Source organism: Ruditapes philippinarum, unplaced genomic scaffold (genome assembly GCF_026571515.1).
Source record: "Ruditapes philippinarum isolate M1 unplaced genomic scaffold, ASM2657151v2 ctg503_1_1_1_1, whole genome shotgun sequence".
In the NCBI taxonomy this organism is placed as follows: domain Eukaryota; kingdom Metazoa; phylum Mollusca; class Bivalvia; order Venerida; family Veneridae; genus Ruditapes; species Ruditapes philippinarum.
The window spans coordinates 45,339-60,002 of record NW_026860208.1 but is presented as its reverse complement, the minus strand read 5'-3'; the positions used below and the strand labels follow the sequence as shown (position 1 = coordinate 60,002).

The following is a 14,664-nucleotide window of genomic DNA, read 5'->3' as shown; positions in this document are numbered from 1 at the left end:
AGTATAGTTAACAAGTAGGTGAGTTCAGTAAATGGTTCGCCATATTTGGCATTAAACCTTAAATTGAAAATTCGGTCAATGACCGCGCAACTTATACCCACAACTGCTTCCCTCTATACTCGACTTTAAATGTCTTTTATTCATATGTGGTGTTATAACTTTTTGAGTATATTTAAATTTACTTGTGCAGAACCAAGATTTTGCAAGTCATTGTTAGTCGGAGATACCTTAAGTAAAATGATCGCTTTACACAAAAACACAATGTCCTTGACTTAAATAAAATCACGCACATTTTAATACTAGGATAATGTATGAATATAAGTGGTTAAACGGATGTGTGTTTTTTAAACCTATGTTAAGCATTTGGTTTAGTTGTCAACACTAGTTAAACAGCTAAAAGACAAATGAAATAGGTAAGTTTAACTTTTTTTTATTTACAAATAAGCTAAATGTTATTCAACCAATAATCGAACTGAATGTCTATTTTTTAAGTTTGATGTCAGACACACTTGTGTCATTGAAGTATTATTGCAATAATTATCTTAATTAGAATCTAAATCTTTTAAGATTTAGAAATGACATAATCAAACTAAAGGACAGAGTATTATTTTATCTCACATATATTATTGTTTTGTCACTATTTGTATGCTCCCCGAAAGGTGAGTACACAGTCGCCACTTTGTCCGTCCGTCCGTCCGTTTGTCGGTCCGTCCGCTTTTCTTATCCGACACATAACTCTGAAACAACAGGAGTAATGAAACGTTACTATGTCTTGTCTAATTTTGGAGTTATTGCCCTTTTTCATTTTTATACTTTGAACAGTGTCCGGGACATAACTCTAAAACAATAAGAGATACCAACATGAAACTTTGTAGGTAATTAGATCTTATTGGGCTGATGTGCAGTGTATAAAAACCGTAACTCTGCTTTGCCTTTTTTAAGAGTTATTGCCCTTTGTTAATTGTTATACTTTGAACTTTGTCCGGGACATAACTCATAAACTATAAGAGATATCAACATGACACTTTATGAATAGATAGATAGATGTATAGTGAAAAATAACTGTTACTCTGCCCTGCTTAATATTGGAGTTGTTTGCCTTTGTTCATTTTTATACTTTGAATTTTGTTCGGAACATAACTTTAAAACTATAAGATATATCAACATGAAATTTTGTAGGTAGATAGATCTTGGGTAGGTGGTGCAATACAATAGAACCATAACTCTACCTTGCCTGATAATGGAGCTATATTGCCTCAGTTCATTTTTATAACTTTTAAATTTGTCAAGGACATAGCTCTAAAACTATAAGAGATATCAACATAAAATTTAATACGGGGAAAAAATCTCAGAGATGAGCAGTGAAAAGTTTCAGTAACTCTGCCTTGCCTTATTTGGAATCATTGCACTTTGAACTTTGACCTGGACATAACTCTGAAACTACAAGAGGTATACTTTTCTGTGTCCAAAACCTGTTCGGGGAGGATCACGTGGTTCAACCGGCTATTGTTTATTTGGCTGTTAATATTCCACCGCTTATAGTGTCTTAACTGCTTTTGTAAACATTGTCGTCATCACCGTTAGAAACAACAATTTTAAATTAAACTTCGTCTATAGGACCTATTATGACTATTTGTCAGTACTTAGCAATACACTTTAAGGCTTTGAAAGTTTATAGGCTTGTTATGTATCTTTGTTATTGCAACAGACATGACGTTTAATTTGCTTTTCATTCGTTGTATAAAGGATAATCACCAATCTACAAATGTATTGGATCGCTTAAAATTTCTTTTTTTCAATGACAAACGTCGTGTTTACAACCAAAAATAAACAAACCCGTTATACATGAATATAAGTGTTTATATTGTGTGACTGTGTAAAATTATCATTGATAAATAATAAATAATACATAATAAGTAAACTTTATTGTATAATAAACACACTATGTAAAAGTTTACAATTTTACAACATAATGAAGTGTACATACAAAAGGGTTGGCCCAACAGTTCTAACAACAGTATCGTGGCACTTTCCCAACCACTTCCTTAGTTTATACAAAAGGAGTTAATGGAAATTTTTTAGACAAATGTTTATTATATATAGAACGATTTCATTTTGCATGGATTCATTTTTCCTATGATTTAGTGTTGTCAACTTCTAAAAATACAGAAGCTTTAAGAAAAGTGATTGTTACGGAAATCAAAATGCCCGAAAACCACGCAAAATATGACTTTACTATATAAATAAATAAATAAATAAATAAATAAATAAATAAATATATATATATATATATATATTATATATATATATATAATATATATATATATATATATATAATATATATATATATATATATATATATATATATATATGAATATATTTTTCTTGTCCTTCGGGATCATTGATGCCAGCATTATTAAGTGTTGTGAATTGAGTACCGCTCAAGCCGGTGCTGGGGGCGTGAGGAATGTTGCACTTATTCAGTATCCCTCATGTACAGACTCTATCAAACGAGTCTGCAATTCTTATGTAACTTTGGTGTGTGATTAATGCTTCCGAGGGATCACTTTGTTTCCAGTTTTTTTACATAATAGAAATCGGAAGGAAGTTTTGGTTTCAAGCTTATTTTTAGCTGGATTAATTGATCAAAATCGTGTTCCTGGAAGAAAAAACATTGTAAACACAAATAGCTCCGTGCCTGTGCGGACATATTATTCGTCAAATGGACAAAAATGCATTAGATTTAAAAAAGAAAACGGGTTCCAAAATATTAAGCATATGCATGTGATGTTTTTATTCACTTTGAAATAATTTCTAATTCTCGAAAAATTAATTGTGTCATTCCGCAGTAAATCATGCGACTTTTTCAAACTCATAAAAGACTCGGCAACTTTGTAGTCGATTAACTTTAAGTATGTGTGTCATTTTATGAACTACGATCATATCACTTTTCATTTGAAGCTGGTCGGAAGACGAATCTTTTTTAATACTCTTTGTATTCGATACATTAATCATCGTTAAAACCAGTTTGCTATGCATGATATACTTTTTCATTGTTTAAAAAAAGACAACAACAACAAAAAAAAGACCCGGCAAAGTAACAATGCATTCAAATAATACATGCAACATACTGCTATATAGCTTTAATTACTGCTCTCATTTCGATTATTTTTCATTTCATTAAACATAAGAACAGAAGTTTTTGACACCTGTTAAGCTACAGTCTTGCATCATTAACCCCAAAGAAAGGGCTGAAAAAATGTAACAAAATCGTACAAATAACATAATCACATTTTATTTAAAATTGCAGGTGAATATGGCAATCTTACAACTTAGTTTAGCAGTTCTCGTCATAGCATTGACGTACCATTATATGACTAAAAGCCCTCCACGTATCGTTCTTGATAGATATCCTGATGACGTTTATGATTATGTCATAGTTGGAGGTGGTTCAGCTGGATCCGTTCTTGCATCGCGACTATCCGAAGAAAAGGACTTCAAAGTTTTACTTCTAGAAGCCGGAAGTCATTATGATGTAAACAAAGGACTTCATATTCCATTAATGCAAATGTCAGCATTCAACACTTCAAATGATTGGGAATATTATACAGAGCCGAGTCAGGACTCTTGCTATGGACAAAAGAAAAACAGATGTTACTGGCCACGCGGGCGCGTCCTCGGTGGGACAAGCATTCTAAATGGAGCAATTTACACTCGCGGAAGTCGTTTTGACTTTGAAGAATGGTTTAGAAGTGGTTGTTATGGGTGGAGTTACGAAGATGTTTTCCCATATTTTCTGAAATCCGAAGATATTCAAATAGACGATTTGAAGTCTTCACCTTATCATAGTAAGGGTGGACCGATAGCGGTATCTGAAAGCTATGTCACTCAGTTATCAGATAAGTATTTAAAGGCAGGAGAAGAGTTAGGGTACCCTGTTCAAGATTACAACGGCAAGAATTTAGAAGGCTTTAGTGTTATACAGAAGACAATAAGAAATGGAGTCCGCAGTAGTACCAGCTTGGAATACCTTGGAGGTACAGCATCAAGAGAAAACTTACATATATCTGTTAACAGTCATGTTACAAAGGTAAACATAGTAGATAAAAAGGCTGTTGGTGTTTATTACATTCGAGATGGGAGAAAAATGTATGTTAAAGTAAGGAAAGAGGTTATACTATCTGGCGGTGCAGTTAATTCTCCTCAGTTGCTAATGTTATCAGGAATAGGACCAAAGCATCATCTGAATGAATTTGGTATAAAAGTTATTTCGGATTTACCAGTCGGCGAAAATCTTCAGGACCATACAATGATTCTATTGAAAAGTAATATAAATAAACCTTACAGTTTAACCCCTGGAATTATAAAAAGCTGGAGGTCAATAGTTAACTACTTCATGTTTGGTGACGGGCCTCTAGCTTTTACTCTTCTTGATAGTACAGCGTTTCTTCACTTTGATAAAGAAAAAAGCGGGAAAACTTATCCTGATATGCAATTAACATTTGTAAGTGGTTTATTAAGATCCAATGCTTTTAATTTTAATGATGAGGTCGCACGCAGTATCATAAATAAAATGGACAATGATTTGCACGGATTTATCACGTCTATTACTTTATCACGTCCTTTAAGTAGAGGACGGATAAAATTGAAAAGTTCAGATCCATTCGATCATCCAAGGATAGAACCTAATTATAACTCGGATAAGAGGGATATTAAAGCATATGTTAAAGCAATTCGGATTTGGGAGAAACTTATGGAAACTAATACATTCAAAGATCTAGGAGTAAAAATAAGTGACGCAAAAATGCCATTTTGTGAAAGATTCAAGTTCCGCTCAGACGAATTCTGGGAATGTGTAGTAAGAAAAGTGCTGCAAACTGTGTTTCATCCAACGGGTACTTGTAAAATGGGTTCTGCAAACAACCCAACCGCTGTTGTGGATCCGCAACTTAGGGTCAAGGGTATCCAAGGCCTCAGAGTCGTTGATGCGTCAATCTTTCCTAACATCACATCCGGTAATACAAATGGTCCGACCATAATGGTGGCTGAGAAAGCGGCCGATATGATCCGTGGAATAGACTCGGTGAAACAATTCAGACAAAATGTACCTGTTTAGAACATGAATCGTTATTTCATTTTATTTATTTCATTTGTTCTCAGTAACATAAGCCTAAAGCAATATTTCCAGTCGTCATAAAATGAGGATAATAATGATTCAGAGGTTAATGATGTTTATAATTGTCAAAAAGTATAGGCTGAAGCATACCTCATTATTTGATTAAAAATATAATATGCTGTTTATTTTGAAATTCATAAATATCCACAGATTGGTTCAATAGCCATTCATTACTGGTCTATATCTATGTTATTTTGTTAATTTACTTGCATTTTAATCATACTAATTTTAAAACTTATTTTGTAAACTTTAGCATGCTTACTAATACAGTTACTTTATGAACATTACTCAATCGTTTATACCTCATTCCGTTATAAAATCGGAAAGCATTTACTGATATGATTTATTTAGTATTTATTTCATTTTTAATTCACTTATGTCAGTGTAATCAATATTATGTGTTAACTTATCAAATGTCATTGAGAATACTATCTTCCTCCATATATTTAGTGTTTCCTGTTTCATAAGAGGTGTAATGTTATGTTCGGTTACTCAAATATGAGTCTTGCCATGTGAATATGTATTTGTTTCTATCTCTTCATTTATTATGATTGTACATGTATATGGCAGCGATAAGATAAGTCCAAGTTTGATAAAAGAAATGATGACATTGTTATAGGTTATAGAATATATAAAATATGTTGTAGTTATGCTTTGTTGTCTATTGAAACGGTACTTAAAGATTTTGTCTGAAGAAAATAGTACTTAATAAAAGAGAAAAACATAATCAATAAAGAACGTTCAAAACGAAAACATTGAAAGTGTTGCAGTCTCGGTTTGATAGAGCATGTTCATTGACGATACTGGTAATTGCAAGCTACCGTCCACACATCTACCACCGGCTCGAGCAGAATTCGACATTAACACATGAAAAGGGTGAAATTATGAATTAAGAAACGTACACAGATATGTTATTACGGTGATTAATATGAAACCTGTAATTTCTATAAACATTATAATCTTTAAGTATTAACAATGCTTGATAAACATTCCAAATTGCATACTTCACAACAGGCCTAATGCCACTTCAATGTTGTTATATTTTTATAGTCCTTCGGGATAATTGTTTCAAACACTCTATATGTCGAAGAGTTGATGTCATCGGAGGTGTGGATGATGATGCACTTCCCCATAATCCCTAATGAACGGCAAATCTAGGAGTTCATTTCCTTATCTTTTTGAATAGTAAATGTCTTCAGTACTAACCCTGTACTTTATTCCATCACTTACAATTGGCTCCTCCTCATGGTATATTTACATTCAGCAAAAAAAGGACAATGCCATTGTTATAGACATACTTTCTATTGATTTTGGATACTTTCATGTAATTTTGGACTCGTTTCCCAATTTCATAAAATGCTTAGAGCGTGATTAAAATGGCAGCTTCGAAGACATCCGTTAAATTGGTTAAATTGATTGTTTGTGTTAGAAATATATCAATATATAAGGATGGTATGTGATAAGTCAAATGAGTTTTAGATTTTCAAAAGATTCAATAGCAATTTCCAGACACCAGCTTGTGATGTTGTTTGTGTGTCGATGGTAGAAGCTTGACTTGTTCTTGTTGACGTCGGCGAAGTCGAGGCAGTTAATGAATGTTGTGTCGAGCATTTCCTTGTTGATTAACATTGCCAGAGCTTCGTCTCTGAAAACCATTGTTATATATGACATTATAAATGATATATATAATAGCATGACAAATACGGAAAAATTAGTACTAGTATTTCTTATCACCCCCCCCCCCCCCCCCACACACACACAAAAACAACTACAAAAAACAAAACAAAAACACCAGAATAAAAAAATGAGATTTCTTGTTAAACAATATATTTTAAGGAGAAATTTGCTGTATAATAGGTATGCCAATAGTAAAACATGATGATATATTGACTGTCCATTTTTCTAAAATGTGATACTACAATTAACAGATCGAGCAGCAACTATTATCTGATTTAAATATTCCATTATAAAAGCTATGTATTGTTCACAGTTTCATATTTGTATATATATATAATAAAGTGACTTATAAGTCCCATTGGCCGGGTGTCTTTGTATGTATTTTTATCATGCATGTGAAATTAATGTATGCACAATTTACTTACTTATGTACGTACGTGCGTACGTACTGACTTTACTTTACTTTTTTTCCTTTTCTTTACTTTACTTTAATCGACAGCGGAAACTGCATTAGTTAGTGCCCTAAGGGGGTATGGACCCGCATTAACGTAGACTTCATAGTAACCGTGATGGTGCCAACGCATTGATGGTCTTCTGTTGCAAATACCACCATTGTGTGTTCCAATTTTATATCAAAACAAAACTTTTAAAAAAGATAGCAGGGTATAGGGGAGCCGAAACTTATATCAAGTGATATTTCATGTATTAGTCATCTTGTATCTTGTACATCAGTCTTGTTATTACATTGTATTTCAAAATGTTGAAAGACTGTGCGTGGGAGAGTGTGTGCCAACAACAAATTTATAACATGTATACGATAAACGAGGGCATCAATTTTATCAGATTGATATTAATGAAAAGCTATACCTTTTGACATTTAAGTTTATATCTATTTGTTGTTGTACTATAGTTTTGTTATATAATTTTCTTACAAAAAATAATTTGTTTGAAGATGTTAAAATGTTTCCCTACGGCTGTTTTGCTAGACTTGTTTTGCTACATTGAACGGATTCGCGCTTCTAAATCATGACTGCGTTAATTAAATTGCTGACGAGATGCTATCATTTCAACACCAAATAATACTTTTCGAAAATTTATTAATTTAGATAAATTTTGCACTTTAAACTTGCACTGATTATGTAAAGTTGAATGATAAAGATAAATCTCCATCGTGAAAAGGAATGAATATAAGTGTTATGCTTGTTTTCCAATCCATATATATTGTAAAATGATACATGCTTGTAAATTTGCTAAATAAAATGTGTTTAAACTAACTTAAGTGACCGCTATATTACACGAACTAAAGTGACCGCTACTTTACACGAAATAAAATGACTGCTATATTACACGAACTAAAGTGACCGCTTTATTACACGAGCGTCATAATATGAGCAGGCTATTATATGTGGTATTATGCTGATCCTACGGGATGTTGGTGGTTCTACCACGGTGCCCATTCGTGCCTAAAATAATAAGGCCATCTGAGGTCTTCCTTTACCAGTTAATGTTGAAAGTCGTCTCATGACAGTGTTAGTACGACGTACTTACCAACCAAACATATAACTATATTTGACGAGTACACAGTTGTTAAAACTACATTGGACGAGGCGGAAACCAAGTTCTACATACATTATGCATCTGTATACGAGTCCAAAAGAATAAGTATGTTACACAACAATGAAAAACACTCAAAATAAAATGTTTTTTGTATTATATTGAAAATACAGTTTCTTTGAAAATAACATGACTTTGATTTAAAACATTTTGACTAGGAAAATGAAAGCGGGGCTTTATTGAGGACAATGTAATTTGGTAAGGACATTTTGGACTTGAAAAATCAAAACGAGGCTATAATAAAAATATACAATATGCATTTGATACGAATATTTTAGACCGACATGAAATAAAAATGTGTTCAAATTTATGAGTTAAGATCCCATGGTGATTTCTATTAGAACATCGTCTAGTGCAAATGCTGGAAGTCCATAGGTTACTTTTTATAAGGTGGGAAATAAAATAAATACGTTCTGGCCATATTGCACAGAAAATACGGAAAGTCACGTGATAAAAATATTTTAACAAATTATATGCACAGTGACTATAATAAAATATTTTATTAAGGAACATTCAGGAATATATTGTTTTGGCAACACAGTCATATAACCTGTCTTTGTTAACAACATATTAATAACACTGCACATTTACTCTATTTACTCTATTACATGAATTTGTAGTAGATGTGTTTACCCACGGTTGATTAACATGTAACTGATAATTGATTAATGTTGATGTTTCGGCCGTGGGTATCCGACGATGGTGTACATACATAATATTGATGTGAAGATCGTCCGTTTATAATTGACTTTACAAACCTCTGTCTAGTTCATGTTTAAAGTGGCATGCCACCAGATATAGTTCAAGAAAATCAAACTTATGAAAAAGTGTACTAAGATCATTAAAAAAGGAAAAACGATTTAAGATTCAAGTAATAAATTAATTGTTATGAGCTGAATTTGCAGTTTTTATCATCATATTCCTACTACTTGACTAACGAAGTAAAGACTATTTTTGCATAATTATCTCGACTAATTTTATGTAATTCAAGTGGATTGTAAGTGCCGTTTACAATCTGTAAATTACACATCATTTGTTCACTTTACAATCATTTACTTATTTTTCAAAACTTTTTCAAATTTTCATGGAAATTAGCATAATCTGGAAGCATGCTGCGTTCACCATTTACCTCCAGGAACCAAAAGAGATTAGCCTTTGCAACCAGTAAAAGACTGACTAGACTATACATGCATGCAGTCTAACAAGGTAGCTCAGTTTGTGAAATGCCTTAAACTTTAAAAACCCTGTTCCAAATTCAAATCTGATCAAATTCAAAACATAAAATTCAGTAGATACAGGATTAATTTGAAGAAATAACTAGATTCTTTCATACAAATTCAAATCTGGTCAAATCCATCACACAACATCAGCAGATAAATGGTTGATTAAAAGACAAAAACACATTCTTGCAATAATAAACATGTTTATTCAGATGTTACCTCTTACAACAGATGACCTCTTACAACACGAGCATTCCATTAAATAGTTAATATTTTTTATTTATTTTATGCTTTTCAGTGGATTACTGATTTATCCGTGAAAATTATATTTGATAATTTCACAGTGAAAATAATCAAAATATAATTTCACTTTTTTCAATGACGAAACTACTTTTTTAAGATTTTCCCCATGTGGTACCTCAATTTTATTTTTACTGACAATTCTGACAATATCAGGCTGTTCAAAGAAATAGCAAAGCTGAAATAGATAAATAACTTGAATGTCAAAAGTAATAAAGAGAGAAAACTTACTTCTATTCCTTCAAATTCCAATTACCAAATTTCGTCTCTAAATTTTTTTGTTTGTTTTTACAGTCTGAAAAATACATTCCTTCCCCATGCAAAACTGCTCTTGATGACATTTGGGCATATTAAAGTATCCTACGAGCAATAACTGCCGTATGCTTTATGAACAATTGAAAAGCATTGACAGCCATCACTCGTAAAATAAGTAAAACAACTCAGCGTTCCTTCATGTCCTTAGCAAGCTTCCAAGTTTTCCATTTTCCTAGCTCCTTTTCTGAATGTTTTCACTTCTGTCAACACTTATTTTTTGTCTGTTACAATCCTCAAATAAGTTTTCTTTCTTTTAAAAAGGTGTATGACTAACAAATCCAAATTATATCCTTCTGAATCTTACACAATTATTTTCCTCCCCATGAAATACACAACTTTAAAAAATGGCTGCCGCTTACATTTTACAAAGCCAGGTCTAATATAAATTCGCAGTAAGTAACAGAAGTATGGATGGATGGTTGGACTTTTTCTCCTACAAGAATTGTTTGTTTTTATTATTAAAACAAGCGATCATTCATATTTTTTTTATAAAATGAATAAATATCACCGTCATTTAACCTTGATTGGCGGACTTATTTTTCAGCTCAAGACTTCTTGTTTTAAATTAAAAATTCCGTCTAAATGGGGCTCTCAATGGGGGGAACAGATTTTAATATTAACATTAAAATTAAGGAAATTTCGTTTTAACTTGTTTTTAAGCATAAAATAAAAAGAAAATTTGTCTGTTTGTTGTGTAAGATGTAATTTTATTTCATCGAGTGAACTTTAAAAACAGTATTCTCACTCGTGGCTACGCCACTCGTGAGAATACTGTTTTTAAAGCCCACTCGATGAAATAAAATTTCATCTACACACAAACAAACAAATATCCTCTATATTTTTATCGGATTGAGAATTCAGGAGAACCTATAACGGCAACAAAACTGATTCAAAACAAAAATACGTCTTTTTAAAAAATAGATACTTTTTATTGATTTTCTTAGGATCAAAGATTATACCGCAAACATCTAAGAATATCTTAGATACACATTTGCTGTTCTACACATGTGTCACATTGTATATACAGAAACAATGTTTTATTTTTGAAAATGTTGCCCAACTGGCAAAGAAAAGTACGAACAAACAAAAATGCTGGACAAGACATACAGATTTATTTCCTACACCACCAAGACCATCTACACCAGAGAATCTTTGGTTTTGTTGTTGTTGCTGGGGGTGTTTGCGGTGGCATAGGAGTAGTCGTTGACGTTGTGTTGGAACCTTTATATCCCCCATGTTCGAGCCATCTATACCAAACACGAGCCCTGTATAGAAATAAATCCTTTTAGCTTTCGATACATTGATCACTAGAATGTGGAAAGCTGACTTTGGGCATAGATTCATGTTAACAGTACTGTTATATTTATTCAAGATATTTAATCAATTATAATTAAATTTAAAAAATGCATTCATAAGCGTAAGACTAATTTTGTCATTGGAACTCACTTTCTGTGTTAAATATTTGGTAAAGTACAAGATTTATAAACATTTTTAAAACGATATAATAGTCGGAATCATCAATAATGTAAAACTTTTGTGATCACTTAAAGAAAAATAACATTTCGTATGAATATATATCACACAAATGCCACCTTTTTTTAGACACTGCAGATCATTTAGCAATTCAGTACAGTGCTATATCTGATAACGTAAAAATTTAGAAGCCATTAAATATATCATCCTAGGAATAAGATGGAAGCAATCGTTTGAATGGAAAGAGCATACAAATGCTTTTATTACCTTCTAGCTTGGAGAAAGGATTCTAATGCCCTATCAAGAGCATCATCCTTGTCTATCTTGTGTTCTGACACCTTATCATGATGCTTGTTTCCCCTTCGATCTTCTAAATTTGGTTTAGCTTCCAAACTTTTCCCAACGAGTCCACCCTTCTTGTAAATGCTTCTCTGATTTTCATTTGACGTGAAAATCCTTCTTATAATGTTTTCCCTATGTTGGTCAGCAATTGCGTCGACAATCTTCTGTAATAGTTCACGTTCATCTGAAATTTATTTATTTTATTGTTTGATGTAACATGTCACATGTCACTAATTGAGTTTAAAATTTAAACGCTGTTCAATATTGTACGCATATTAAGTGAAACGCTGAAACACAAAAGGTACAGAAGCAAACTTTAAGGGCAAATGTACGTGTAAGATTCAGTCATAATGGATTGTTTTGTCTAAATTAAAGACAAAATGGACATGTCCTTTTTTTAAAATTTAGCGTGATAATGGTTAATAAAGTGTCGTTTGAAAAACCGAACTACCTGATCATCTGTCCGGATTCATCTTATAATTAACTTATTGACAAAAACAAATATTTATTTGAAAGGAAGAAAGTCAGAAGCGGATAAATATGTATATCTAATACAAAATGACACATCAACGATTGTTCGTAAGAAATGGACAATATTTCTTAAAAGTACTTATTTGTATTTTGTATTGACAGAAAGATTTTTTGTATTTTCTATTCCACAGACACATTGATTTAAAAACAGTAAATTCATAAGTTTCGAGCTGGAAAAGGAGAAATGTATACTTATAGTTGACTTCAATTAGAAAACTCGTCAAACACTTTCATGGATGAGAAAGCATTGCAGGGCTTTCATTGCAACGATAAATCTAGATTTTAAAGATGAAATGTTAATGCAATATCGTCAGATAGAAGCCAAAGGCTAAATTTTCTATATCATTTGAATAACATATAATGGCCGTTAAACTACTTAATTTTACTTAGATTTTTTCCACGAGATATCTGTTTGTTATGGATCATTTGTATTAGGACGACCTGTATATAGCCTGTAGCATATCTTTAAAGTGAAGTGGTCTATCTTGAAAGGTATGTAATACCATACAAAAATGATGTTTATAGTATTAAGTACCATTTATAACAACACACATGAAATAATTTATGTAGTTTTTGTTGGTAAAAGTAAGATACATGACCCGGTACTATATATCTTTTTATAGTACTTTATTAATTGTTCTGGAAAAAATATTTTTAATTATTATATATATTTGCATACTAAATCACTATATCAAGTTTTTTTTTCCCAAGAAAGATATATCATTAGAATATCCAAATGATACAATTTTATTCGAAGAAAAGTCTTTACTGTACAAGATCGTTTGTAAAACCTTACTTCGTGTGTCGTCGATAATTAGTGCAAATTCTTGTATTTGAAAGACCTTGATTATTGTAATTACACATACAACACTTAATAAATTTCGGTATATTGAAACATTAGCCGAAATACTATCAGAAATATAAACACAAAGTGATTCATACACATTTTACAACGTCACAACGGTTACTTCGGTGCTCCAGTTTTAGTATTTACAAAAATGACTTTTTCTCATTTATCTGCTTTAGATATTCTACGGTATTATTCTTCAATTTATACTTATAAATGAAATAGAGAAGTATTTATTAAAATAAAATATGTATTTTAATTTTCAGTTTTTTTCACTTGTGTCTTGCCAGACTACGCTCTTCTAAATACAGCCAATACACAGAATTTAAGTGGAACTCTCTTTCAAATTGATCTGTCAAGAAAGAGAAAAAATATATATAGTGAACAGAAAATGCAAGTTTTGTTCCCATAAATACAGGATTTGTTTTATTATATGATAACCATATCATGTTTCACTTATGGCTACCGCCACTCATGAAATATATGTATTTTCATACATAAATCCTGTATTTATAGAAAAACTTCTTGATTTCCTCTATGTACTTTACCTTGTTTGTTAGAATAACTCTGACTTATCCAGCCAACAACTAAAAAACAGGACACCAAAACAGTCTTCATCATGCTTGAATATTCTCAAAATATATGTATAATACTTTCAAACTCAAGCCTATATATGAAACCTTTATTTTTATAAGTACAACGGTTACACTCTAATGAATTGACGTAAAATGAAAAAAGTTAATGTACCAGTTGAAACTTTGTAAATTTTCTTTCAGATCAGTAAAAATATAATCGTTTACCTGTTCTCTGTGATTTCATCATGTTCATATCAGCAAATAAAAATACACTGGACGCATTCATTTATTACCGTACTAAATTTGAATACAAACGAAAAGTTTCGTACGTTAGATAAATTGATTTTACAGTACCACGGTAACTGATCAAAATAATTACTCATTGATATGGGATGAGATCGTTCATTTTTTGCAATAACGTCAAATCTTGTATAAATAACTGCGCAAGCAGGTATACATTTACGGAGGACGAATGTTTTAGCTGAAGGAATTTCAGGTACAAATGTATACAGTATTTTTTCATCTCAGCGCAATGCAGGCTTGTCGATGAAATTACTTACAATTTATGTATGAATCAGAGATCAAAGCATAAAC

The 14,664-nt window shown here is 31.7% G+C and overlaps 2 protein-coding genes across 2 annotated transcripts; one reads left to right on the top strand and one right to left on the bottom strand.

The window, feature by feature from the left end:
- The first annotated feature begins 271 nt into the window (after nucleotides 1-271).
- LOC132759230 (glucose dehydrogenase [FAD, quinone]-like) lies at nucleotides 272-7,134 on the top strand. Its single transcript, XM_060750961.1, has 2 exons — nucleotides 272-413; nucleotides 3,311-7,134. Exon 2 carries the CDS (start codon nucleotides 3,317-3,319, stop codon nucleotides 5,114-5,116), a length of 1,800 nt encoding a protein of 599 aa, XP_060606944.1. The 5' UTR covers nucleotides 272-413; nucleotides 3,311-3,316; the 3' UTR covers nucleotides 5,117-7,134.
- Nucleotides 7,135-11,209: 4,075 nt separating this feature from the next.
- Nucleotides 11,210-14,179, bottom strand: LOC132759240 (uncharacterized). Its single transcript, XM_060750974.1, has 3 exons — nucleotides 14,044-14,179; nucleotides 12,043-12,301; nucleotides 11,210-11,567 (listed from the first exon to the last, which is right to left on the bottom strand). Exons 1-3 carry the CDS (start codon nucleotides 14,114-14,116, stop codon nucleotides 11,414-11,416), a joined length of 486 nt encoding a protein of 161 aa, XP_060606957.1. The 5' UTR covers nucleotides 14,117-14,179; the 3' UTR covers nucleotides 11,210-11,413.
- Nucleotides 14,180-14,664: the final 485 nt, after the last annotated feature.

Excerpts from the sequence above, each read along its gene's own strand:
- LOC132759230 (XM_060750961.1), top strand. The coding sequence starts at position 3,317 with ATGGCAATCTTACAACTTAGTTTAGCAGTTCTCGTCATAGCATTGACG.
- LOC132759240 (XM_060750974.1), bottom strand. The coding sequence starts at position 14,116 with ATGATGAAGACTGTTTTGGTGTCCTGTTTTTTAGTTGTTGGCTGGATA. Across the intron at positions 12,302-14,043 it reads GAGTTATTCTAACAAACAAG|ATGAACGTGAACTATTACAG; the intron begins GTAAAGTACATA and ends AATAAATTTCAG. Across the intron at positions 11,568-12,042 it reads TCCTTTCTCCAAGCTAGAAG|GGCTCGTGTTTGGTATAGAT; the intron begins GTAATAAAAGCA and ends ATTTCTATACAG.